Source organism: Crassostrea angulata, chromosome 8 (genome assembly GCF_025612915.1).
Source record: "Crassostrea angulata isolate pt1a10 chromosome 8, ASM2561291v2, whole genome shotgun sequence".
NCBI classification, from domain to species: domain Eukaryota; kingdom Metazoa; phylum Mollusca; class Bivalvia; order Ostreida; family Ostreidae; genus Magallana; species Magallana angulata.
The window spans coordinates 54,411,835-54,438,305 of NC_069118.1; the positions used below are offsets into that span (position 1 = coordinate 54,411,835).

Consider the following 26,471-nt stretch of genomic DNA (forward strand, 5'->3'; position numbering starts at 1 on the left):
AACGATTTCAATTTTGGCGGGAAATCACCTGTGGGCACTCGACCGAAACACTTCCGCATGAACGTATCTGATGCTCAACAGGCAAACAGGCCGGCCGGATTAGAATCTCCCAGACATTGTCAAGGAAGGAAGCTTACGGACGAATTCAACAGCGACTCCCGGTAGGTGTCAATATTCTTGTATGGTCAAGTACAAGCACGCGGGCGACGCACGTGTTTTCTCGTGACACCCGTGTATTGACATTTTGATTTACTTGTAAATATCATGGTTCACGCCCTTTTTTTTCTCGACATTCCTAGCGTGGTTATAATATATCGGGACACAAATAATTTTACCGTTTAATGATTATATTGTATATTAGTAGTAATAGCCATGGTACTTTTAATTGTAGCTTAGAAGTGATTTTCAAAATATAATTGGAAATTTATTGTGGAATTTATGCGGGTGACATGGATGGAAAAACAAAGTTATCATCCAAAACCACATCCAGTTTTTTAATATTATATTAATATATATGTCTACATTATATTATATTATTTTCTTTCAAAACAAGAATTATGTGTAAATTTTAAGTTTTACAATTTTTATGTAACTGACTTTAAAATGTCTTCTAAGGAACTAAGGAAGTTGAAACTTATTTGATAAAGAGGAAAAAAAAGCAATGTTATCAATCAGGAAGGTGTCTTAGTCGAGTTGATAACACAAGAAATGCAAACATGCGGTGACAAATGCAAGATACAGGATAGCTGGTAGAGTTATCATACGACCCAACTGATGCGTTGTCAACTTTTTCCTTTACCTGTAAGCCTTCTTATAAAACCTGTGGGCCGTCTAATGTGACTTCATTTTTACCTGTACGCAAGGGAGTGATTGGGCCATGTTTATTACTACATGGGCTTGTCAAATTCTCTATCAGCGGTAGGGTCACAGGAAAGGTATTTAATTCATCTAAGTGTTTTATGAATGAATCAGGTCTGTGTTCAACATTGCTTTTTTATTGGGTGTCACTGTGTGTGTGTGTGTGTGTGTATGGGGGGGGGGGGAGGGTAATTAAAATGCTGCAAGCAAACAAAGTCTGAATTGTTTTAATGTATCAATACCAGATCTGACCTCTCGGCTTTCGCCCAGTATAAAACACTTTTTAAGACATTATTTGTCTAGATGCACTCAATGCACACCAGCTTAATTATAATAGTTACCTGTAAGGCATGTCCGACAATGCGGTCCTTGTTGGAAACAAAGATGTAATATAACCTTGATGTAAGACTGTTATTAATACTTTTTTTTAAATTCAATAAAATGAGCAATTAAATATGCTTCTAAATTCTAAAGCCATTCATGCATTGAGAATTTCTTAACCTTAAATAAAATGATTAAAGAGCTACATACTTATAATATATCTAGATGTACGATATAAAGAATAAATGTTTTTTAGCACCGGTGTAAATAGAAGAGTATATGTACAATACTCTAGTTTGCTGAAGATAAAACGCCCCCCCCCCCCTCCCCTATCCACATTTTTATCCTCCTTTTCTGAAGATTGCTCCACTAGTATATACATGCATGCATTGATCCTGTGAAAACTACCCTCCCCCCTCCTTTTTTTCTGCATGCAGGTGATTTAACTCTCCCCAAGTGTACACATCCCTGTGAAAAAATATACCCCTCCCTCCTGCACTAGAGTAAACACATGCCTGTGTTTAGACATTCCACATCTATAGCTTGCAGCTCTGACTCATCCAAGCGGCCCCCTTTCCTCCTACACTCGTTTAGTCTACTCTGGCTGGTGAACAGGTAAGGTTAGCAAGGTTTTATTTCTCTCTCCATTGATAAAAAATTTACCCTCATTCACAAGTTCACAAATTGCCTAAATAAATGCAGCTAGACTTTTAAAGCAAAGAGTAATGGCCAGGTCCCCATGCATGATTAGTTACTGTGTTAATTATTTCATCTAGTAGTGTATTGCTTGATGCTTTGGAATTATAGAAAGGACACACCCATCCTTATCACTTTGATGACTATTTCTTTGATTATAAAAGATTTATACAGTAATACTTTTGAGCATATGTTTGAAAGTATATATATAGGATCTAAATTGATCTAGCCATATTTAGTTTTATCTGTAAGTCTTGATCCAACCGCCTGACTTGTTTCCAACTGAACATGTTGAACTAACCCATCAATATAAATAAACAGAGAAGTGTTTGTAATATTTTACTCATGGCTAGCTTGGAAAAAAGTGGGCAGGCCTGGTTTTGGTTTTAGTTTGGGGGTAAGGGGTGGGGTGGGTTGTTTGCTAGCTTAGTAGAGGATTAAGTTGTGGGTGGGGATGGAGGGGGAAGCTTTAGAGGTTGAATATTTCCCCCCATTCAATGGCAGCTGCAGGCAGACGAATCTGTGATATCACAGACAGACAAACATGTGTAGTAATGTCACTAACGTCACTACAGTTCTCTCTGTAGTAGCCGGCCTCTCTTGTACAGCACTAATTAACGTGCTCTAATTAGCTTTATCACTGCTATTAATCAATAATTAATTACTCGTTATCTTAAGTACTATATCTACAGGCTGACCATCTGAGATATATATTAAGATTGATCTTGGTTGTAAAACGCACTTGTGTCATGTATTTATTGTTTTAAACTTGTTTATACTGATGATTTAGAAGAGGTTGGTTCGCTCATGAATATTTAATGTAGATATATATATATATATAACTGAGGAATGTATGGCATGTTGTGGTAATGATTCTCCGTGGAGCTTGAAATGTTTGATGTATAGAGAGGTACAGTATATGTTAGGGCGATAATGCTTGTATGAAGTGTGTAATATCGCCAAGGAAGTCGACGTTTATCATATTACATGGAAGTCGCTCATTTCTTGTTTTTAAAAGTAGCCCTGTTTACACTTCAAGGTTATCTTTTGCGTGATATATAAATGAATCGCACAAGGCTTTGTTACATGTAAATAAATGTTCTCTCTTTTTTTCTTTGATTTGTTTTGCATTAATGTTTGAAGATTTTCCTTATTTTAATTACTTCACATACCATTTTGATATTGCATGATTAATTATAAAAACAAGCTAATGTCTTTTCATTATTTATTGCTCTATTGTATTTTCAGAACAATTCATTTAAAAGGAAATGAATTTGAAACCTCGGAGATTCATTCAGTATTTTACACATACTGGCGGTATATGTAAACAATTTATCTCAATGGTGTGATCTTCAAGTCAATTGTTAATGTGGGTCATAATTCAGCCCCAGGCTTGTTACTCACTGTAAACCTAATGTACAGAATGCTTTCTTTAGATCACAACCAGGAAACCATTTATAGTACGTCTTATGGTTTGCTTGAGATCATCATCTTTCAGATTTCTAGAGGAAGTTTGAGACTAAAACTTTAAATTATCTCATTGAGATTGTTGCGAGATTTTGATCTCGGACTTACTTGGTAGTTTTCCTGCATATCATGTAGACCATAATTCTCATTTCTCTTTTTCTGATCAGATGATTTTTATATAACTGCATTTCAAATTTAAGGGTCATCCACACCCCTATTACTATAACTTTTTATGACAGCTAGCGGGAGTACATAAAAACTAAACTGAACCATATTTATTTTACAAAGATTGATAAACAAGTTCTACAACTTATATTAATATCTCTCTTTGGCACGGATGTTAGTGCAAGGGGGTCGTTGGTGTGGGAGGTAGCCGGAGCACCTGCACGGAGAGAACCCACGTGTCCAAGAGGGCGACAGCCATACCCTGTCACATACAACCACTGTCGATCACAAGAATCAAATTCGGGTGGCAGCGTTGATAAGCGAGTGCATTGTCCACTACACTTCTTGGATACCATAGCGTAGCTATATACGTAGCTAGTGGTTATAGCATAGGTCCTCAAATTAACAGGTCCTGGGTTCGAATTCAGCAGGGACTTTTTTTTTTCATGAATAGATAAATTTGATTTTCCCCTTAAATCCTATTTTTGTTGGTCATTTTTCATTTGAACAATTGCTAAAATTGAATTTTTAAGGAATGGATTTAGAAGTGACAATTTATGAATAAATTTGGCTTCATGAGAAAAATCAATTATTTTATAATGAAAGTATTATAAAATTACATGGGTATATGTGTTGGTTGTTTTATTTATAAAGTTTTTTAGGATGAGTTGCAATTTTATACATTGAATGCTTGTCAGATTATTCATCCTTCTCAAACTCATTTCTTGATTTCAATATCAGTATATACAATATGCCACTAATATTTTATGCACACATTGCTTACATATCCTAGCTACATCATAGAGACTGACAGCTACATGCTACTGTGCTGTTTTTGGAATACTTTTCAAAGATGCCTTGGCTGTTAACCATGCACTAGCTGGCCAGTAGTAAATGCTTTTATAAACCCCCAAGAAATACCAGACACCAGTTGTTGTTTTTTCCCGTATGACTACACATGCATTTGTTTTCCATAATGTCAGAAAATAATGAACTTTGAACACATTCCAAAACTTATTTTCCCACTATATAAAGACCACATGTAATTCAGAAATGATCGGCAAATTGAACGGGAGAAGATTTTTCTTTGTGGACAAACGAAACAGAAAACTGGGAGTTTGTTGTGTGACCTTGATCAGGCTGAGAAGATAAACACTTGGATACAATACCTTCAACCTGCCTCCTCTGTCTGAATCATCACAAAATTCATATACAGCTGTTGTCTTCATGGTGAATTAATCTATCAATCCGTATAGGAAAGAACATTTTTATTTTTTGTAGTAATAATTGTTATAGAATGTATAGAGAGTCTTGGATAATTAATAATTGTAGTGATCAACTCGTGAACAGATGTACAATTCGACTGACTTAATCTAATGCTACGGCTTACTGTTCAAAACAATCTATACTTGATATGTAATCAAGCTAGTTCTATGTTTGTGCTTAGATTTATTTTATAGCATTTCATAAAAAAAATTGTAATTGATATTTACTGTCATCAAAATAAGTTAAATTGGATGATGCTGAACAAAATATGCCACACCTTATGTAAAAATCTCCGTCTCTCTCTTTGTCTGTCTTGTCTGTCTCCCCTCGGCTCTCTCTCTCTCTCTCTCTCTCTTTCTCTCTCTCTCTGTGTGCAATGCTCTCCTCAATCAGATCCCAGATTTGAAGACAACAAGTCATGTTTTGGTTGAGTCATGGAGTGACAGCTTTTATTGACGCGTACAACTGTAGTCTGTGACATGGGTTAGGGATGTAATCTGTACAATCTACCAGTGAGCAGTTTTTGAGCAAGGATTCAGATATGTTCTTAATTTGAATGATTTTTCTGAACATTTATTGAATGCCGGGTCCATTTAAGTATGTGTGTACAATGGAAAGATTTTCAAATCAGATGAATGGGGGGTATTGCTAAAACGCGGAACGGAAAATGAAATGGAAAATGGAACGGAACGGAAAATGTAATATCAAGTTTATTGCTTTAAAAGGGTATAGGCTGCATGGACAGAAATGATCTTCTTTGTAAATCATATGTTGATATCTAACAAATGATGATTAACATTTGGGGACTTTACACTTATTTTAATATTTCAGATATGATGTACTCTCATCCACATTGGACTTTCAGTGTTTCAAAAATAATAAAGTATCTCCGAGATAAAAAAACCACTTCTTACAAACGACATGGACACAATATGATCATCTTTACAGAGTTTTGCTGAATCATATGTTAACTTTACTAACCTATATAACTATGTACCGCTATTTAAAAACTAGTTACATTTTGTTTATTGGTCAGCTACTATACAGCTCATAGACATATCATAGGGCAGCTCCTCCAAATATTTAAAAACTGATTCTCATTTGATTTTCCGATTAAAAATTGGGACTAGTGGTCCATGCATGTACTCTGTTAATTTATTAGGAAACCTTACATTTTTGTAATAACTGAACTCATGTTAGTAATCTTTTTATTTATACATGTAGTAAAAATTACACATATTATTATAGTACATTTAATCCATACATCATGTAAATAATATTGCATAAGATTTTTTTCCGCTTTCCGTTCCGTTTTCGATTCCACATTTTAGCAACACCCATGTTCATGAGTAACTTACATAGAGGTGCTGAGATGGCAGTTTCTTTGTTGTGATGTGGAGTCGGAAGATTGCCACATCAAACTGCGCGTCGAACTTTCAAACTCTTGCAGTATATATACAGTGCACAAGCAAGCTAGCTGGTGCTTTAATTTATGTATAATCGTAGACAGACCGCTAGACTGTGTGTGTATCTGAGTGGAAGCTAACATTGTGCAGCTAGCATTTTAGCATCATAACATTCGTTTGGTGTATATGATTATACCTACCGAGGCTGTGCTGTTGTGGAAGTCTGTTTCAAGTTTCAAATTATATATCTTTGTTCTACAGATTATTGGTTTTTTGATCACCTGACTGTGGAGTTTCATCTATCGCTGTGAGACGTAAATATCTTGAAACAAGATGGCAGGTAAGACTGAGACTTAACTTTCTTGGTTCCCATTTACTGTGATAATTGCAAATAAAAAAGACTATTCATGTAGTTTACTAATGTTCAGATCTGTATCTTGACTTTTGAGTCAATATGTTACTTAGTTTAAGCCAATTAAATTGCTCTATGGTTCAGTAATAGCTGGATTTACCAAATGAAATATTGAATATATCTTTGAAATGTTTATATATATATTAAATTGCTATCATTTAGGCCATCTTATTAAGATTTAAGCCATAAATATGCATTACAAGTTCAGGGTCTCTGGCAAATATAAAATGAACCACTGAAAAAAACGTTCATGCAATTTGAACTTGCAGTGTTTAACATTAGAATGACTTGCAGGTACGCCATGCAGCCATTTTATATGTTTACTACATGTAGCTTGGCTGTAGAATAAATAAATAAATTCATTCCAGTGTGTCAGCTCATAGTATCAGAGGCATTACATGTCAATAAAATTCAGTTAACGATAAATTGACATGACGTTAGAGCAATTTATGAAATCAATTTAGAATCAGGAAATAGTGGATGTTAATTTATGTAGAATTTGAGCCCAAACTGATTCTGACATTGAATGGACGAACTTTATGAAAAGTATAAAATGAAACAATTCATAAAAATGATCAACTTCCTGTAAGACTGCATAGCTGTGAATTATTTTGAGGGTAAATTATTAGAGTAACTGTTTAATTTTTCTGGTGTATGTGATAATGTCGTGATTTGAACCATTGTGCTGCCTTGCCTCGTTGATCCATCAAGTTTCTGTTGCTATTCAGGATTAATCAAAGCCAAGAAGTATGACTGGAAGGACTCCAACATGGCCCTGTTTGGGTCGGACACCGAACGACAGGTCAAAAGTAAGTGTAATGTCAAAGGTCAAGGTCAAAGTCAAATGAAGGATTCTGTAGATAATTAAAAAGTAAAGATGTTTGCTGGAGAAATCATAAAGGAATGGTGATATGAATATCCATAATTTATTGGCATACTTGTCATTAAAATGAATTATTTTTAAAATTTTAATGGGAGCAGTTAATCAGATGATTTAATTACTCTCATAATACATCAAAATTTTATAAAGAAGCAAAGAGATGTACATGTACATTGTAAATATTGAAAACTATTGTTTCTTTGGCCTTGACCTTTACCCCATTCAATAAAATAGGAGTAATAAGGTTTTCAAAATAAGAGATTTTATACTGATCAGGTAATTCAGAAAAAAACCAAATCAATGAATTTAGATCAATACTAAATTTTAATGTAAACAGTTTATTGACAAGAAAGAAACATGACTTTGAACTCTGACCCAAATCAATTTTGCTGACTTAAATAAATGAATAAAATCTATATTGAGCAGTCACTGGTCCTAGTACTCAACAGGCTTCTGTTAAGAAACATCATTGAAAGAACTCAGATTTCATAATTTTGTAGGCTCATTTACTAAATTTTAATCTTAACAGAAGAAAAACATTGAACTCTGACTTTCATCAATTTGCTGACTTGAATGAGTGAAACTATAATGAAGCAGAGACAAAACTTGGGCATGGTTTTCTTTACAGAGGAGTCAGCCATGACAGAGCCCGCATGGCAGGGGGCAGGGACGGAGCCAGGCCTCAAGATCTGGCGTATTGTGGTAGGTTACCCTCCACTCAGACCTCAAACAAATTAAATGCAGACAAGTTCGTTGGTCTTGACTTGCCTCAGGAAAACTCTTATCAACTTTACTTTTCATTCTTGAATTAATACAGTAAAACATGGATATTAGCAAACATGCTTATAATGAAATGACGCTTACATGGAATTAAGTGATTTTATTCCCAGTGACTTAATAACATGCTGAATTATACTTACTGTATAGCAAACTCCCCTTCCCTGGCACTTCATTATAAGCTTGTTTTACTGTATATGGTTTCTGAAATGAAAGTTAAGGTGGTATGGGGCACCTCCATTTTGTGATGTACTTCCTTTTGAAATAAAAAATAAAATCTAGTACATGTAATACTTTATATTGATTTAATGATTTTTTTCTCCAAATTTGTTACCTAACAGTGAAGTGCAATGAGTAAGAATATCAAGTACGAATCTGTGAAATATGAGTTGGAATCTTACTGGGGCTTTTATGATTTTTACCTTTCCAAAAGTATTTTTTTGGTCAGATATTATGAAAGAAAATTCTAAAATGGGGAAATATATTAATTATGATGTACTTTTATCTGGCACATAGACAGGTGTCCCATAACACCTTGAAATGATGAACTTTTTTTGTTCTCAGAATAAAAAATCTTGTTATTTATATTTACATGAAAGTAATATGATTTATTAACAGAAATTTGAAGTCACAGATTGGCCAGTGGAAGATTATGGAAAATTCTTCACTGGAGATTCCTACATTATTTTGAAGGTAAAACATCAATGGATGTGTATCTATGTCAAAGAAAGAGAAGCGTAAAGTGTTAATTTTGTGTAAAGTGGATTCAACCAATAAAATGAGAGAATTTGAATTGATTGATCTATTTGACAGACTTATAAGGAAGGCAGCTCTGAGGACCTGAAGTATGACCTCCATTTCTGGATCGGAACCCAAAGTTCACAGGTATGACAACTCTCAGGTATAAGTACAGGTGAGGTCCCTCACAAAAACAAAGTGTGTATTTATGTGTTCAGAGTTCTTGTTCAAGTTGCAGTTAAAAAGTACAGAGATCGTAAAATGTGATATAAAAGTGACCACCACATAAAAGGTTCATTGTTTGATATCATATGTTGATATTTATATAATAGTGTTGTGTTGTGCATGTACTATGCCTAAATAGTAGTCAGGGTTTGATACATAGTGCAGGAGCCGGAGGCGAGTGCACTATGTATCAAACCCTGACTACTATTTAGGCATAGTACAAGCACAGCACAACACTATTGTTATTATTATGCCGACTGTTGAATATACTGACGTGCTTTGCTATAAGTAGCTGTGAGGTTCGAGTGTTGACAAGTCCCTAAAAATAATTACCGGAAGAGCAAGCGTTTGTTTTTTTCTTCAAATTAATCAATTGATTTGATTGTTTATTTAATCAACAAGTTGTTGTACAATGAAAAGTCAACAAAGGTTAATGTTCTTTTCAAGAAATGAGAGACGTTTTACCTTACCGAGAAAACTCGAAATGTTTAGCAGACGAAATCTCATTGAATTTTTTTTCTTGTACATTCTTTATCAAGCGTCATTTAAAAAATCGTTTTTGTGATTCTCATGTAGAATTTCTTTGTAAAATGTTCAATCAATTTGTTCAAAAGTTTATAAGAAACTTTAACTTTTAATTTACCATAAAAAATGAAGTGATTTTGGAAAAATGAATAATTTTAATTGCTTGATGTTTGTTGTACATATCTACGTTATATATTATATAAATAGTGCCTGTTTGGGAGGGTAACAGTTGAAATTGACACCCCGAGAAAACCATTGTCAACCGACGCGAAGCGGAGGTTGACAATGGTTTTCGAGGGGTGTCAATTTCAACTGTTATCCTCCCAAACAGGCACTATTTATTTTGTTATACTGAATGTCTTTTTTAAAATTTTTAAGAAAATTTTACTGCTTTTATATAGGAATAACGTGAATTCTACAGCGAACCGTACGCGCATAATTTTCGCGCATGTAACATTTTTTAATGTTACCCGTTGCCAAGTGCGTTGCTAACGCTGAGGGTAATAGTAAATATTATTAACTGCGTCTTAACCAATCAGATTTCAGTATTTAACATGAAAGTATAACAAATATACATGTAAATACTGCATGTTATGATATCTGCTGCTTTAGCGGAGTGGTAACGCGTTGGGTTTCACGCTGGAATGATTTTAGCGTCGTGAGTTCGAATCCCGCTGTCGGCGCTTGAAAGATTTTCGTTGAAAACATTTGCCGTGCTCTATTTCGGCATAGTATGCTTACGCTATATAAATCCTTTGATACTATGCGAAATAGATGAGTACTGATTATATAGTGACACACTGACAGAAGGCATAATAATACTACGTAGTGCAGCATAGTGCACATTTTGCTTGTGTTGATATATACAAATGTATTGATATTGGACAAAGGATCACAAAGCATTTCTGTAATGTATGTCAAACATACCATATATATGGTAATTTTCGCAATGATCTAATTTTCACTTTTTTCGCGACCTCTTTTAAATCACAAATAATTGAATTTGCAGAAATTATATCCTGCATCATTTTCTGTAAGGAACTTTTTAAATCGCAAAAAATGACTGACGCAAATGAAAAATGAAAATTGTTACAGATTTTCCACATTTTCGCAAAAAAACCTGATGTAATGTGTGCTATTGTGTAGCAATAGTATGATAAAAAAGTAGTACATGTACTACATAAATTTAATACAGTTCATTCAAGTTTTCTCTCTTTCCCCCTAGGATGAGTACGGAACTGCCGCCTATAAGACTGTAGAGCTGGACACTTATCTGGACGACAAGGCTGTTCAGCACCGAGAGGTTCAAGGTCATGAGTCGGAGAAGTTCAAGTCGTACTTCCCAACCTTGCAGTAAGTCATTTAGAGGTTCACAAGATCTTACTTCATTACCTTACAATGAATGTCATTTACAAGTTTCATGTCACAGAAATTCAAGTCTCATTTCCTGACCTTACTATAATTCATTTACATGTACATGTTTCTCCTAACTTTAAACTAAGTCATATTCATGTTTACAATTAAGTCCAGAACTATTCACTATTCATTATTCACAGGTTAAAGTTCACATTTTATAATAATCTTACAAGTCATACATGTATGGTCATGCTGGTATACCGGTACTTGAAAGCCAGAAAAATACTGTGAAGAAATTAGGAACAGTAAAACATTGTTATAGTGCACAATGAATTGATGCTTACAGCAAAGTGGTTTTCTTTCCCCCTGACAATATTATATGTTGTGAACTTGAAGGATAAAACAAATTATGCCTATAACAAACCAAAATTGCCCGTCCCTTGCACTTCGTTATAAGCGTGTTTTACTGTACTCTGAATACAAGTCGCCTCTCTTTGGATCAGATATCTGGAGGGAGGAGCAGAGACAGGGTTCCGCCACGTGGAGCCTGTGGAGTACAAGCCCCGCCTACTCCAGTTTAATGGCAAAGGACGCCACATCACCGTCAAGGAGGTACGTGATCTCTTAGTTTAGTTTTATTCACCAGAACATAAACACATTGTAAGCGTATTATATTTGGCATGTAAGATATTTGGCGTAAAGTAGTTTTAAGAAAAAAATGGTGTGGATTTGAATTAGGCAGCATATTCCTGAATGTGACTATTCTTATACATATACATGTATTGCTTGATTTAGCGAAAGCAGGATTCAGCCAAAAACATTACATAGAATTCACAGGCAAATGTCGTATGTTTACAGTAGTTTAAAGGCAAATATTTGGAAGGAAAATAAAGCAGTCTTATCTAATTTCTTATAAACGTTGGTCAGTAGATGTTTTTATAATGGAACTATTGTGCAGATTATCTGATAAAACCATCTGAAATAAAAACTGGTAATGTCAGTCATTTTTGAATAATATTTTTTTAAGATAAAAATGTTTTTTTATTGTTTGTTCCAATGATTTTGAATTGAGACACAGCGCATAGGAACTATATGTATATTTTGTGCTCTGTAAGTCAATGATATGTAACAGAGACCCTTATTGCCTCTGCTGGGGTTTGAACCCAGGTCCTCTGGCACGCCAGTCCAGCACTCTACCGATCGAGCTATAGGGTTAACCCACTAGCCAGAGCTAGTAGGAATGCCATAAACTTGACTCTACCACATTGTCCCCCTCCAAGGAATGAGGCGTCCCGACTCTCCTGGAGTGCCAATGCCTGTGGGGCAAAGTTCTGGAAACAATCTCTCTCACCCGCCAGCGAATACCCAGGTTCCAACGTGGGCGCCAAATGTAACAGTCTTTGTTTATAATAACTGACAACAAAGATATATCTGTATGGTTCGTTTATTCGTATCCGGACACAGTGACTTTAAAATTTGCAATGTATATTTAAGCCCTGAAATATCATAAAACAATAATATAATTTATATCAAAATATAACATTAGTACAATATATATGTATTTCCATCAAGATAATATTTTTACATTATCTTACTATAATTGTACTTAAACATTTAGCGGGAGGTAACTCTTATAATGTACATGAATTTCATTTCTCCAAAATAAGTCATAAAATATATTAATCAGATTAAAAAAATATTCGAAAACACTTTCTCACCATTCTATGGGAACAGGCTCATAATACGTACACCGATTGCGTGGTGAGATTAAATTGACATTGACTGATTCTGTAATTCGAACAAAATAATTCTAAAAATATTTATTACTGAAATATAATCTAATTGATCTTATAAATGACCAATTTAATCAAATATCTGATCATCATAAAATTCTTATATACAATTGATTTGAGAATCAATTAATACTATAATAAATAAACCAAATATTGATCTTTATAATCAACACTGTATTCCATATAAAAAATATCTTTTCATTCTAATTCATTCATACTCATTAGTTTGTGATCATGGACTGAATTAATGTTTTCTGCAATTTATAGGATAATCAATTTATTAATAGTAAGTGTTATAGGATATTAGTATACTTAGTATAACTTACCAGAAAAAGAGCAAGGTCTGGTCCAAAATTAAATTACTTCTCTATATAAATATATAGTCTGCTTTGGTCAATGTCCAGACAAAGATTGTCAAACTTGGCGGTAAAACACATAAAGCAAAATATACAAACCAACCAAATTCAACCTGACACAAACAACCAATAAAAACCAAGATCACAAATATCCACTGACCAACTCATGATCAAGTACTGCCCTAAGGGTATATGTACATGTGTATGAATTAAAAGAAAGGGTGGATCTAACTTTTTATATGATTGCGCCCATGAGAAAAGGGTCCTTATGGCATTTTTTTCACAATTCCAGATTTTTATGGATTTATACTTATATATGTCAGAAGATAAAAGTTATGAAGTTTCATGAAGATCCAATGACTATAAATATCTTTATTTGGCATTTAAAGTTAAGGATTTTTTTTACCTATGACGTTGTTCACCTTGCGACGTTACGTAATGATTTTATCAACGTCATTTTTATGTTAGGTATATAGCCCCATTGTTTTATTTGTTATAATCCTTGCTTTTGAAGATATCATTATAAAATTCTTATTACATAACTTATTGATAACTTTTAATAATAATGCATATATATCAATACATAATTTTTTTTATATAATCCGGGGCTGCTCCGTACACGTGCACATTGAAACTGTAACTGTCACGAAAACTATGAAGTCTTTTAACGCACTTTCATTTTTTCTGAATAAATCATATCTTAGTCTAGTAAAGAACTGATTTTATAAACTACATGTGCAATTCAAAGAATGTTTTTAAAATTATTCATTATCAATAACTAAGTACAATGAACATGGCATTTAAAAAAATGTATGGTGCTATGTATGCGCATTGTATTCCTGTGCATGCTTTATGAAAAAAGAAACTTCTCCAAAAGTCGATCTTTCTTTTTCTCATTTTGCTTTAACTTCTTTATTCTTCTGTACATTTATACATGATTGTTACTTTAGTGATATCATATCAATGGTTATCTCGTATTTTACTTTGATTCGTTTTTAATTTGTCACGGCTTGCTTAATTCTATGTTGCTTTAATATTTTTTTAGTCCGTAATAATTTAAATTAATTTCTTTCATATTTACTGATCTTGTTCCTTAGTACATTATTATACCTAATTGTGTATTAATTAAAAACCTAAATTCCGCAATCAAAACGTTTATTACTAAAACCGATTTGGTTTGACTTTACCGATCGCGTCGCGTTCAACTCTTTCAGCTACGTCATACATAAAAAATACCCGCACCTTAACCACAATTTTTTATTGGTGGATTCAGCTTACCGCTGATTGGCTGCTGGTTAACTAAGACTAAATTATGCACGGACAGAGCAACATGTCAGAGAATGAAAAATTCACATGGGTACTCGTGACTGTCGAAATTGGGCTATTTTTCGAAAGTGTACACTTGTGATAAAACAATACACATGGTACATAACATATATAGCTGTAGCTCTATGTATAAATTTTGGGTTAGAAAATATAAAGCTACAGTGCATACAATACTTACATGTACAAAAAAACTTTTCGGCAATTTGCCGCATATAAAAATAACGCTATTTTTGAAAAAAATAATAATTCTTCATTTAGTTTACTACTGTTAATAATTGTATTTTACTTGCCCCAAACTTTCTCCTATTAAACAACCTTCTTCCGTACTCGGAAGGCGGATCAAGAACTGTATTTTTTATGTATGTAAACAAACCATTGTTCATGTGTGGAGCTGGTGATCGGCGGTTCAGAGACAGGTAAAATAAAGAAATCTGCAGTAAATGGTTTGTGGATATTTTAGTATATATATATTACACCGAAAGTGATAGGGCAACAGAAGAGAAACGAATCGGACACTTGTCTAATGAAGATGCACATGTACAAACCCCCTTGCACTCTCCACTTCCGTCTCGTTCTTTCACACCATCGTAATGTTCAATTCTTTTATTGACTGTCGATTGCCGATCGAAAGGTGTAGAAATCGAGGAATTCATATCTATCACTTCGACTGGCAAGTTAGTAGGTAATACATGTGCATATTACACATTTACGGTATTTACATAAATTGAACGCTTAGCACATGCAACTTCTAGATATTATATTTTTTATAACGCCGTACTCTGGACCGTAGCTTGAGTTGAGGCTATGGTTTAACGCCCGTTTACAGAGAGAGAGAGAGAGAGAGAGAGAGAGAGAGAGAGAGAGAGAGAGAGAGAGAGAGAGAGAGAGAGTTTTGCACAGAATTTAAACATAGGGGATAGTCGATTTTGAATGAATAATATTGGGGGGAAATGAACTGTTCTGAGAAATCCTTCAGCTCTGGCAATGCATAAGCATGTACTGATAACTCCGCCTAACTCAACCAATCATAAAGTTTTCACAACGGCGGCGTGTATAATTTATGCATGACGTAGCTGACAGAAAGAAATGATCGTGACGCTATAGGAAAAGTCAAACCAAATCGGTTTTGATAATATTTTTAAGCTAAGCGGTAGTGTGGTTGCTGCAACCCCCCCCCCCCCCCCCGGTTTATGAAAATACGCAGCAAGCTTAGTAAGATTGCGGGATGTTTAGCTCTTAGAGAGACAATTTGAGCCGGTTATTTTGCTCCTACGTGTATCAATAAACGATACAATGAGTTCACCAAGTTCTAAAATAGTATATATCCATACAATAATAATCATTTTCGCAAGCTTGGCATATATATCGAGAGTCTAAAAATTAGCATAGACACCTACAAAACTAAATGGGGACTACATTTTGATAGTAAACATGATAATGTGCGATACAGATACATGTTCATTTCAATAAATTCGTAAATGTGTTTAAATGAAAATTGAAGTTAAATTTTTTTAAATATTTATTAAGTCAAAATATGAATGAGGTATACTTTATTTTTTAAATTCAATTAAATTTGTTCAGGATCGAAACGTATGTATATTTTATCCCACGCTTATTGCCATAAATAAAACTCTTAACGATATTAATTTTGTTTACTTTTTATGTGTAAATCAATATGTAACGTTGCTGATATTGTAGTATTTTTTTAAAATATTTTACGTGAGCACTTAAGGTAGTCCTATACTCGGCACTAAATGGGCTCAATCATTAAAAGCTCAGCTTTAAATGATAAATATACATTCTCGCAATACATATACAAAAGAAAATATGTATGTTTAAATGCTAGTTTGTTTGTTATCACCTCTCAGACGGGTGTACCCCCTTGCATAAATTATTGACAATTATGAAATTTGCCAGACGTCCGTTTTTCCTAAAAATAATTACCAATTTTGGGAAAACTAGAACTGAACATACAAAATAGAGTATAAATATTTATTTAAGCCATATCTCATCAATAATTTTGCGCAAATTTTTGTAAGTAAGTACGCTTTATGGACCTGATGTATCAAAATAGAATACAAAAAATGCAATGCTAGTATCGCGTTTGGTAATTTTTTTTACTATTTTATGGACTCAAACTTAAATTCATGGTGTTTATTCTATAGATTGACATCTTAGAAAAAAGATTTGGTAAAATAAATTATATGTTGACGGATTACTTTTCACGCTATAAGCTCTAAACCAAGTAGATCCTGACGAAAAAATCCGTAAAAATCACATTTTGCTACAGTTTTCTGCCTAGATCTGTCAATAATGTTGGATATCATTTAAACATTAATTAATTGACGATTGATTAAATTCAAAGTAGCTTCTGTCTCTAAATTTTAACAGGTTTTAGTAAAAGAAAAAAGAAAAATTCGGGGGGGGGGGGGTCAAAACAAAGAAGATATAAGCATACCCGAGATCCTGGTTAATCAGAAACTTTTTTTTTCATTTTACTTTAACAGAATCGAGTTTCTCAACATTAATCATGTCTATCTCTCATAGAATACATATATTACCGTTCTAATTGCTTATTATTGCCATTGTTTACAACAGCGATGTAGAGCAAAATCAATACCGGGTATCAAAAACGCTTTGTAAAAGTCGAACCAATATTGTAAAATCCGTATTATGACGTAGTGCGATACTCGGACTACTTTAATACGCATTGTTTTTGTTTTGTGTTAAATTGCAAGAATGTAAAATCATGGAAATAACGAGCACCAATAATTTCATAAAGTTAACTGACAACAGTTTACTGCATGTATGAACAATTAAAGCGTAGTGGAAAAAAAGGTGGTCACATTTTAATGGAAGTGATATGGAAATGAAAACGTTCAAAGGTTTCGAATCGTGAAACTTGATTAATTTACCCCTCCACTCGCATTTCATTTACTGAAATCTCTATAAAAGCACTAAAGCTTTAGACTGTCTTCTCTCGTAGCATTTTCTTAATGTTTTTGAAGCACATACTATTTTTGTCAATGCCAAATTATTCATTAAATAGATTATCAAGTTCCTGAAGCAATAAATTATGTGATTTTGTCAAAGAATAAAATCGGGCACAAGTTAGATACTCTTAGTTTTAATGAAAACTATAGTTTACGTCTAAATTTAATTAAAATGTAATGACTCAAAATATGTTCACATGTTAATATAATGAGTTGGCCCATTTGTTCCATGGGTTATTTGTCGACACGTGAACAAATACACACGTTAGTACAATGAGTTAGATCATTTGTTAACATCGGGTATTTGTCGACACATGAATAATTTAGCGCTTGTATATGTAGCTGCCACGGAAATTTTAAATCAGCAGCACACTAACTTTTTTTTGGTAAAAAACATTTCTTTCATGTTTTTGAGCGTTCTCTAATATTACTAGTATCTTATCTGTCGGAATGCATCTACATATATTATAAAACAAACTGAGCAGGTTATATTTTTATTGCTATTTACACATTATATTAGATGTCATACGCACAACCTTTTGTCATTTAGGATTTTTTCCAAAGACGTGGGTCAATACCCCTTCCCCTCCCCCAAAATAATTTTTATATAAAAAATCAAGCTCCATAAACTTTTGGACAACTAATTTAAATTGGAAAAAAAAAATTAAAATCTTATCAATTATGAATACGTATTGCTATTTTTTTTTTTTTTTTTGCACGAACTTGTAATCAATGCTAGCTTTAAATAATCTAAATCAGTACATGTACATCGCTAGCCTGCATACGTAATTAAAATATTAGATCACAAGTACGTTTTGTAAACTTAATTTCAGAAGTGAATTTAGCTTTTAAAAACTCTTTAAATATTCTATCATTAATTATTACAATAAACATGTACGCTGTTTTGAACACATTTTGATAACACAGAGAAAGTAGCCGATTAAATGTTTATCTGTTCTTTACAATTTTGTAGCACTAAAACCAATGAAGAGTTGAAAAAAAAATTATTTCAATTTTTATTCTAAATTATCGGATCGGCACTTGATAATCATTTATTAAATAATTCTGCTATTTTGCTTAAATATATTACTGACAGACCACAGGAAAAACAGAGCGGGGGCCAAAAAAAGGTGGTGCTTATATTATATAAATTCATATTTGCAACAATTAAATGACAATCGTAAAATTAACTTGCATTTGCTTTTGCGCTTAAATCTGTAAGCACCACATTTTGTAGTTATTGTAAACATTTTCTTTATTTATAACATTCAGTTAAAACAATTTTCAGAGTATATATCTAATCTTTTTGAAATAGATGCAATAAAAATAGTGTGGAATAATAGACGGACTTAAAAAAAAAAAATGACAGCCATGAATAATTTCTTCTAAATATTCTAACTTGAATAACTGTAAGTTACAGTACAAAAAATGATGAAGCTGAAGTGAAAGGTTATTATTCATACTAAGAATTTAGTTTCATAATGAATTTATAAAATTTCATTTATTATTATGTATTTAAAAAATCAACAAAATGACATAACTAAAAATCTTACAGTTTGGAGTAATATCGAGCTATATCAATTGATAAACGACTGGATGTACATGTAGTATCAATCTATAAATTAAACACATATTTTCAATAATAATTCATTCACTAGTCTCTTTAATTTTGATTAAAATAACACTTATAAATATTGAACAGATAAAATAAATTAAACATCTTTTTTTCTATTATCAATTTCCCCGTGCGGAACCTCATGGTATTTTCTAAACAAGTGGATTATCTTTCTTGTTTTTCGACGTGATCATATATAAATGCCTTTTTAAACAGTGATTGAAGTATTTATCGTGCAATAAAAAGGTAATAGGTTTCATCCAGATTGTTAAGCTTGTTTTTGGACCCGAATCGTCAGAGATTCAGTGGCTTTGAATGAAAATGGTAGACCTACATGAAGTTAAAGGCGGCCGCGCGAGTAAACAGATGCTGACGGGCGGATCAACAAGTTATAATCGGTAGCGAAAACGCAGTCGCGAATATAATGATTTCTCATTAACCGGTAATTTTCCAATTAATTTATATTCAAAACATTCATATCAGATTCAGTACCTCAATGTAAATTGTTCCTGGATATAAATTGTTCAATAGTGTTATTCTTTCCAGTATGCATGTACATGGTTTTTTTTTAATGCCGATGATCAAGATTTGTCTCTTGTTCGTATCAAACAAGCACGGAATCTTCATTCGATCGTGAGTTATGAGTAAAATATAAAAAATATAAATATGTTCATTTTATTTATTATAAAAGATACTGCATTATAGGGCTTTGCTATTAAGACATGTGCTCATAAACAAAGTAACAAAATTGCAGCGCTGCTGTTTTGTACTATCAAACAAGGTTTTTTTCTTTTACGTAACGTCATTTCTTTATGACGTTATTTCTCTGTTTTATACAAAACGTCATAAGGACCCTTTTCTCATGGGCGCAATCATATGTGTACTGTTTAGACGTATTAATTACAATAACTTTATTTATTTCATACTCTTACAGATATAATAAAAATAACTTGATTGTTTTAGGTTCCTTTCACGGAGAAAAGCTTGAAATCTGATGACGTGTTTGTATTGGACAAAGGACTTGAAATCATTCAGTGGAACGGTGTTGGGTCCAACGGAATGGAGAAAATCAAGGTCAGGTGATATAAACAGGGCTAGCTATCTGAAACAAAAAACCAAAAACTACCTATTTACTGGTTATGAGGACGATAACAAGTATATTTTTGAGTCTTTGCCTTGGGAAGTAGTCGTTGCTGAGACGGAATGATATTGTCTGAATGGTCAGTAACTTTTTTTGTCGGCGTTGCAGATTTTCTTGATGTTAAACAAATTAGACTCATTAGCCATTGAATTTTATATAGCAACTCAGATTACACCAGAGGTGTTTCGAGTTTAAAAACGATGGAAATCATCTGTCCCATGTGGATTAAGTTTTGATGACCGTGGGCAGATAGCACAGAATCGATTTCATGGTTAGATAGAATATCTTTTCATTGTAATTTTACATTAGATATCCATAGAGGTATAATAAACCGTAAACTTTATGCAAAATTTGAATATTTCAACACCAATTGGAGATCATATGTACAATTTAAGGACCTAAAGGCCTAATGTTGCATTTAATCCTTTGACAGGGAAACTACTGTTTACAGGGAAGTATTCTCCCCCGTTTTATTTTCGCTCCTTTTGCCCTCGTTGTTGGCTGGTGAATTTAAGACTGAGTGAATTCGAAGGTCTTAATGTCTGGGCAAATTCAAGATGGGGCGAAACCATTTGCAGGTGAAGAAGGACAAAAATAACATGGGGCGAAAATAACCTTGTTTACAGTATCTTCTAACAAAAGAATTGCAAACTATAGTCAGCTTTATTAGGCCAAAAAAAATTAATGATTTGTTTCTCAGGCACCGCCGCATCAGTAAAATCATTGCCGCATCAAACTTTTTTATCGTCATTTTTCCGGAATTTTTATATCTTATCATTATCGGTTTTCTCTATTATAGAATCTATGTCAACAAACGCTCAGAACAATTGCTTGTCTCTGTCAGTGAAAAACGTTATTTTATCTGAAACATCTACCCAGTGACCAACCTAGGGGGCTACCTGGGCTAAATACAACTTTATGTAGATATAATTACTCGATTTGTGGTCGGGTAACTTCGCCAGAATTTCCTCAGAAAGAGAGGTTGAAGTTGCCCTGTATTCTGAGTTCACGATCGTGAAAGTTAACTCCAAATGCAGTAAAATGATAATCATCTAATTCAAAAAACATTTTCATAGCCTAAGTTAACCCCTGTTGTGATTAATAACTAGCGACTGTCTTATCTTCATAGGTTATAAATACGGTTGATGCAACCACATACTGTGCACTGAAAATTACAACCGATGTTTATAACTTTAGGTTCTGATATTACAATTAGTTGGTAACTTAATTAATTAATAACTCTGCCAAGTTAGTGCTAAAATAATCATGAAACCGTTTGTCTACAGTTATCTTTAACTACAAAATTCTGTACAACCAACTATATGACGGTTGTAATTGGGTCAAAGGATTGGACTAATACCACAAAAATACACTTAAACACATAGACTGATTTTATTTGTCATTTAGCCAACACAATTACGAAACATTTCAGCTACAAAATGTATGAATACACATAATAAATTAAATTTAAAAAATTGGATAAGATTTTAAATTTTTTAGGAGTTGTTTTAATTGACTTGCTTAATTCTAATCAAATTCAAATTAAGGTTGAATCTGTGTATAAACGTATTATTATTAGCATTATGCCATTGTCAAAGAATGGAAGTCTACCTGATTTTTCAAATTTCTCCCAATTTTTCTGTGAGGGAGAACTTCAAAAGTGAAGTCTCCCTAAACTAAGTTTGCTCTGGTTGGTCCCTGTTAACACAACCACTGAAATTTCTTTGTTATCTTCAGAAATTGAAGCCTCTGTGACATTGCATAGAAACAGAAATAAAGGACACTTGTATTGTTTGAGAATTTTATGATGACTTATTTACTTTTCTTTGATTTCTGTCCTCAAGGCACTGAAGATTGATAAGAAAACACCCCCTAATGAATGCTTTATTTGATAAATTTTTATATGGCAAATTCAACTAGTAAAATGCCATAAGAAGTCCCCTATTTCAGTTTAGACTTCTGTTTTTACTGTGGAGGGGAAAGATGGGCCGCAAAATGAAACAGGGACATAAACCATTTGTCTTGTTTGTTCATCTGCAAAAACTCAACCTTATAAAAGGAAACAGAACAGTTTAAACTAAAAAGAACAAATTAAAACAAATGTTTAAACTTTGCCTATGTATGAGCTTGATGAATATCTGCTGATGAGTGCACAAATAAATCATATAGTATGGGTCACAGTCATTGTAAATTTTGTCTAAAGAAAAAAAAAAAAAAAACCTGCCTGCCTCATCAAAATTTCAAAATTTTGGCCTGAGAAACTAATGATTAATTTTTTTTGGCCTTATTCATTTTCTTTTATTGGTCTCACACAGGCTCAGCAGTTCTGTCAGCAATTGGAGGCCGAGAGGTCAGGTGCAAGTAACTCTGTCGTTGAGGAGGGATCGCGTGCTTCCTCTTTCTATGAGGGTCTTCCTGATGATGACGTTGAAGCTGAAGAGGATGAGGGAGTTTCCACAGGGGAAACAACCCTGATGAAGTAAGGGGAGATAATGAAAGGGGTGGAAGCAAGAAATAGGAATTTTGATTTTATTGATGGAAACAAGATTGATGATGTAAGGAGTATAAATGAGAGAGAGAGAGAGAGAGAGAGAGTTATAACTAGGGAATGAAACAGGAATGAAGATTGCATTCTTTGACAGAATCAGAATTTGTATTGCTGATTTACATGTGTATATAGATGAATTGTTTTTCACCATTAACCAGCTTACTGTTTACTGATCGAAATACAGAAATGATACATGTGATGATGCTATACATGTAGATGAATAATAGGACACCAAAGGTAAATACAATGTACTAACTGGGTCTGTTATATCTCTCAGGGTGTCTGATGCCAGTGGAAAGATCGAGATGACCGAGGTGAAGAAAGGAACCGTCTCCAGGGACGACCTCTCCTCCGACGTAAGTAAACACTTCAGAAATGTAGGTACAGCTCATAACCTGCCACTGTGTTTGTGTACCTTGTGTATTCATGTGTTAGCCAACTGCTCTAGTCAATTATTGAAAGTTATAACAATATATCTGCATTTCACAATGTAAATTCCAAATTAAAAACGAGGAATTAATTTCTGTATAAATTTGCAAGAAGCACCCCTTGCAGATTTTAAAATCTCGCTTTTATTTTCTGAGATTTGAGGATTATAAGAGATTAGGGTAAAAGTTCCGCTTTCGCAATTTTTATTTTCTCGCCTTTTGATGCAAAACACTTGGATCACGGATTTAAGTACTCGCGTAAAATAAGGAATCTACTGTATTTGTTTGTAGGATGTCATAACACAAACTTTGACTTGTTTGTAGGATGTCAGTACTCGAGCTTTAATACTTTGCACGATTTGATAACTAAGTCTCTCTTCTGTTTGTAGGATGTTTTCTTGGTTGACACTGGTCTCCAAGTCTTTGTCTTCGTCGGAGGAAACGCCTCCAGTGCAGAGAAGAGAAACGGCTTCCCTTATGCTCACGTAAGTTTATTTCTTCCCTGTTGATGACACCAGGAGTGGGTAGGTGTCCTACCAGACATGACGACTTTCAAATCATTTTTAGATCACTTAAGTCTAAGATCCTCCCAAGGGGGAGATAATTAGAAAAAAAATTGAAAAAGTTTTTTATACAAAATCTCCTTTTCAAGAACTTGGCATATAGCCAGTACATGTTCTATGAAATCTTTTACATAAGCGGTCTGATAGTATATTCAGTTTGTTATTTGACCAACCCTCAGTGCTTAATCAAAGAAGTAAGATTCTCACGTGAATTTAAAAAAAGAATTTTGTTTTGAATTGGTGAAGGACACTGGTTGATATTGTTGCTCCTGTGTGTGATTTGTTCTACATTTGATTTGATTTGATGAATTGATTTTAAGTTTGCTGGGTCTCATCCAAGACATACATGTAGAGGGTATATAGATAAAAATAAACAGTAGTCGAGCAGATTAACATAATAATTATTTTCCATTATGAACAAATCTGTTCTTCATTAAAGCTGAACACCACTCTCTGTATAAAATCAAGGATGTGATGGTGTATGTTTATGAATAGCATTTTGCTTTGAATTAAAACAAATATAATATATCACCGGAGGTTAATTATTCAAATAGTAGAGGATATATCATGAATAAATTCCTGTATTACTGATTTTTTTTAATCATAGAAATACATCCAAGAAAACGACAAGAAGCCATTCATCCAAGTCACCGTCGTCAAGGAGGGACAGGATTCTGAGCTGCAGACCCTCCTTCAGTAAACGGACACCTTGACTCCGCCCACTTAGTCACATGACCGCCCGTAACTGAACACAACAGCTTGTAGTAAAACATGGCTTAGATACAAACTGGAAAACACATGGCAGTCTGCTCTAAAAAGTGACCAATTTACCAGTTTATGTTTACAAATTAAACATTTTCAGATAAGATTTCAGTGGTGGTGATTTTTTTTTATGTCATAGCTTAGATGTGAATTGCTTTATTTGGTCTAGAGAAAACTTGGTCTGTCTCTGTCACCAGGTTACATTAAAAGCCTCCGCTGAGTAAGCAAATGTTACAGTTAGGGCGTCACGGCGATCAATGAATGATTGTGGGTTCTTTACTTTCAAATATTTCATTATGTTGTACTTTTTTATATCATATATTACTTACGTGTTGTCTTAAATTAATTATTTGACTCTAAACCCACATAGCATGGTTATGGTGCTTAGGAAAGGAGATGCCATTCACTATTGTTAGATGTTTTGTTTACATTGTGTTATTATATGACATTGGTATTTGCAAAATTTACACAATTTGTTTTTTCTATTTATAGTTTTTTTTTCGCACTGATTTTCTGGCATGATCATTTCTAGATTTCGGGAACTTTTTCTTTTATACTTTTTATAAGTGTTACATATTTTTGAATGTTTATGTTTACAAAGTTTTTTTTCTGATTAAAGCTGCAATAGAAGTGGTCACATGACAATCATGTGACTCTCGATCTTCCTGATAACCACCCTTGCTTCCTATAGATGTATAATTGACATATCTTTATACAAATAAAATGCCTCACACATTGTCAATTGTTTTGTTCATATTTTTAAGAAATAAAACTTAGAAGATTTTTGACAATCAATCAAAGTAAGATTGTGTAAATGATTTTGCTGAAAGCTAGCTTTTAAAACTGTTTAAAAATACCTGTCGTATGAAGTACATTGTTGTAATGACTGAAAGTGTTTAAATAGATTGCAAAGTTCATTTGAAATGGCATAGATTTTTTTTTTTAATCGTGTAAGGCTTTCTGTGGGAATCCTTAACTTAACAATCGTAATTCAAAATACCTTCATTCAATCATTAACAATTATAGTCCTGAGGTAAATAACATCTGATACAACTAAAGTTCGTATGTCTTTCGAAAATAACCGGGCGGGATTTTAATTGGGGGGTGGGGGTGTTAAAGGTTTAGAATTGACTGACACACACTTTATGACATCACTAAGTGATATCTAGAAAGAAATATGTTCTTATGACAGCTGTATTATTTTGATAAATCATACCGTCTTATAGTTATTATATGTATATGGTAAGTTGTCTGTTAGAACCATCGAAACCTCAATAATTACAGTTATCTTGTTACAAACTACATCCGATATCTCTGCCACTCTGTGTAATGACAAAGATAATGGAAGCGGGTTAAAATTTCACTTAACGAGGATGCGCGAAACTTCAACAGCCCTAAAACCAGATTGATATACTAGTAAATTGATGACAACAAATGTATCAGAACCTTATTTTCCATTTTCTGAATCTGTTAAGAATGACAATCCATCACCATGTTTTGTATTAATATCAAGGTTTACCAATAGTAAGAATAACAAGGAGTGCTGTCCATTCTACAGTTGTCCATCTCCATCAATGAGATAATAAAAATGGAAGTTGTGATATTGCCATCAGTTGTATGCACGCCCTTTTTGTTTCCGTTATTTTTTGAAAAATTTGAACAAAAATTTTAAAATACGACAGTGTGGGGTGGTTTTTGGAAAAAAAAGAAGACATAAAATACTAACAAGAGGCCCATGGGCCACATCGCTCACCTGAGGAACAATAGGTATGATAAAGTCAGCTTAATGAAGTCATAATACAAACAATCTGGACAATGTACAATAATACATGTAGATCCTGTATAAATAAAATC

General features: G+C 33.4%; 1 protein-coding gene and 1 long non-coding RNA gene across 2 annotated transcripts; one reads left to right on the plus strand and one right to left on the minus strand.

Moving 5' to 3' along the window:
- Positions 1–27: 27 nt before the first annotated feature.
- Positions 28–25,359, plus strand: LOC128159494 (gelsolin-like protein 2). Its single transcript, XM_052822612.1, has 13 exons — positions 28–161; positions 6,441–6,519; positions 7,320–7,400; positions 8,100–8,173; positions 8,867–8,941; positions 9,062–9,133; positions 10,962–11,089; positions 11,596–11,704; positions 20,139–20,249; positions 22,632–22,795; positions 23,142–23,220; positions 23,682–23,777; positions 24,463–25,359. Exons 2-13 carry the CDS (start codon positions 6,513–6,515, stop codon positions 24,553–24,555), a joined length of 1,089 nt encoding a protein of 362 aa, XP_052678572.1. The 5' UTR covers positions 28–161; positions 6,441–6,512; the 3' UTR covers positions 24,556–25,359.
- LOC128159531 (uncharacterized) lies at positions 12,521–13,473 on the minus strand. Its single transcript, XR_008240152.1, has 2 exons — positions 12,811–13,473; positions 12,521–12,588 (listed from the first exon to the last, which is right to left on the minus strand). It is a non-coding gene; the product is annotated as an uncharacterized LOC128159531 (long non-coding RNA).
- Positions 25,360–26,471: the final 1,112 nt, after the last annotated feature.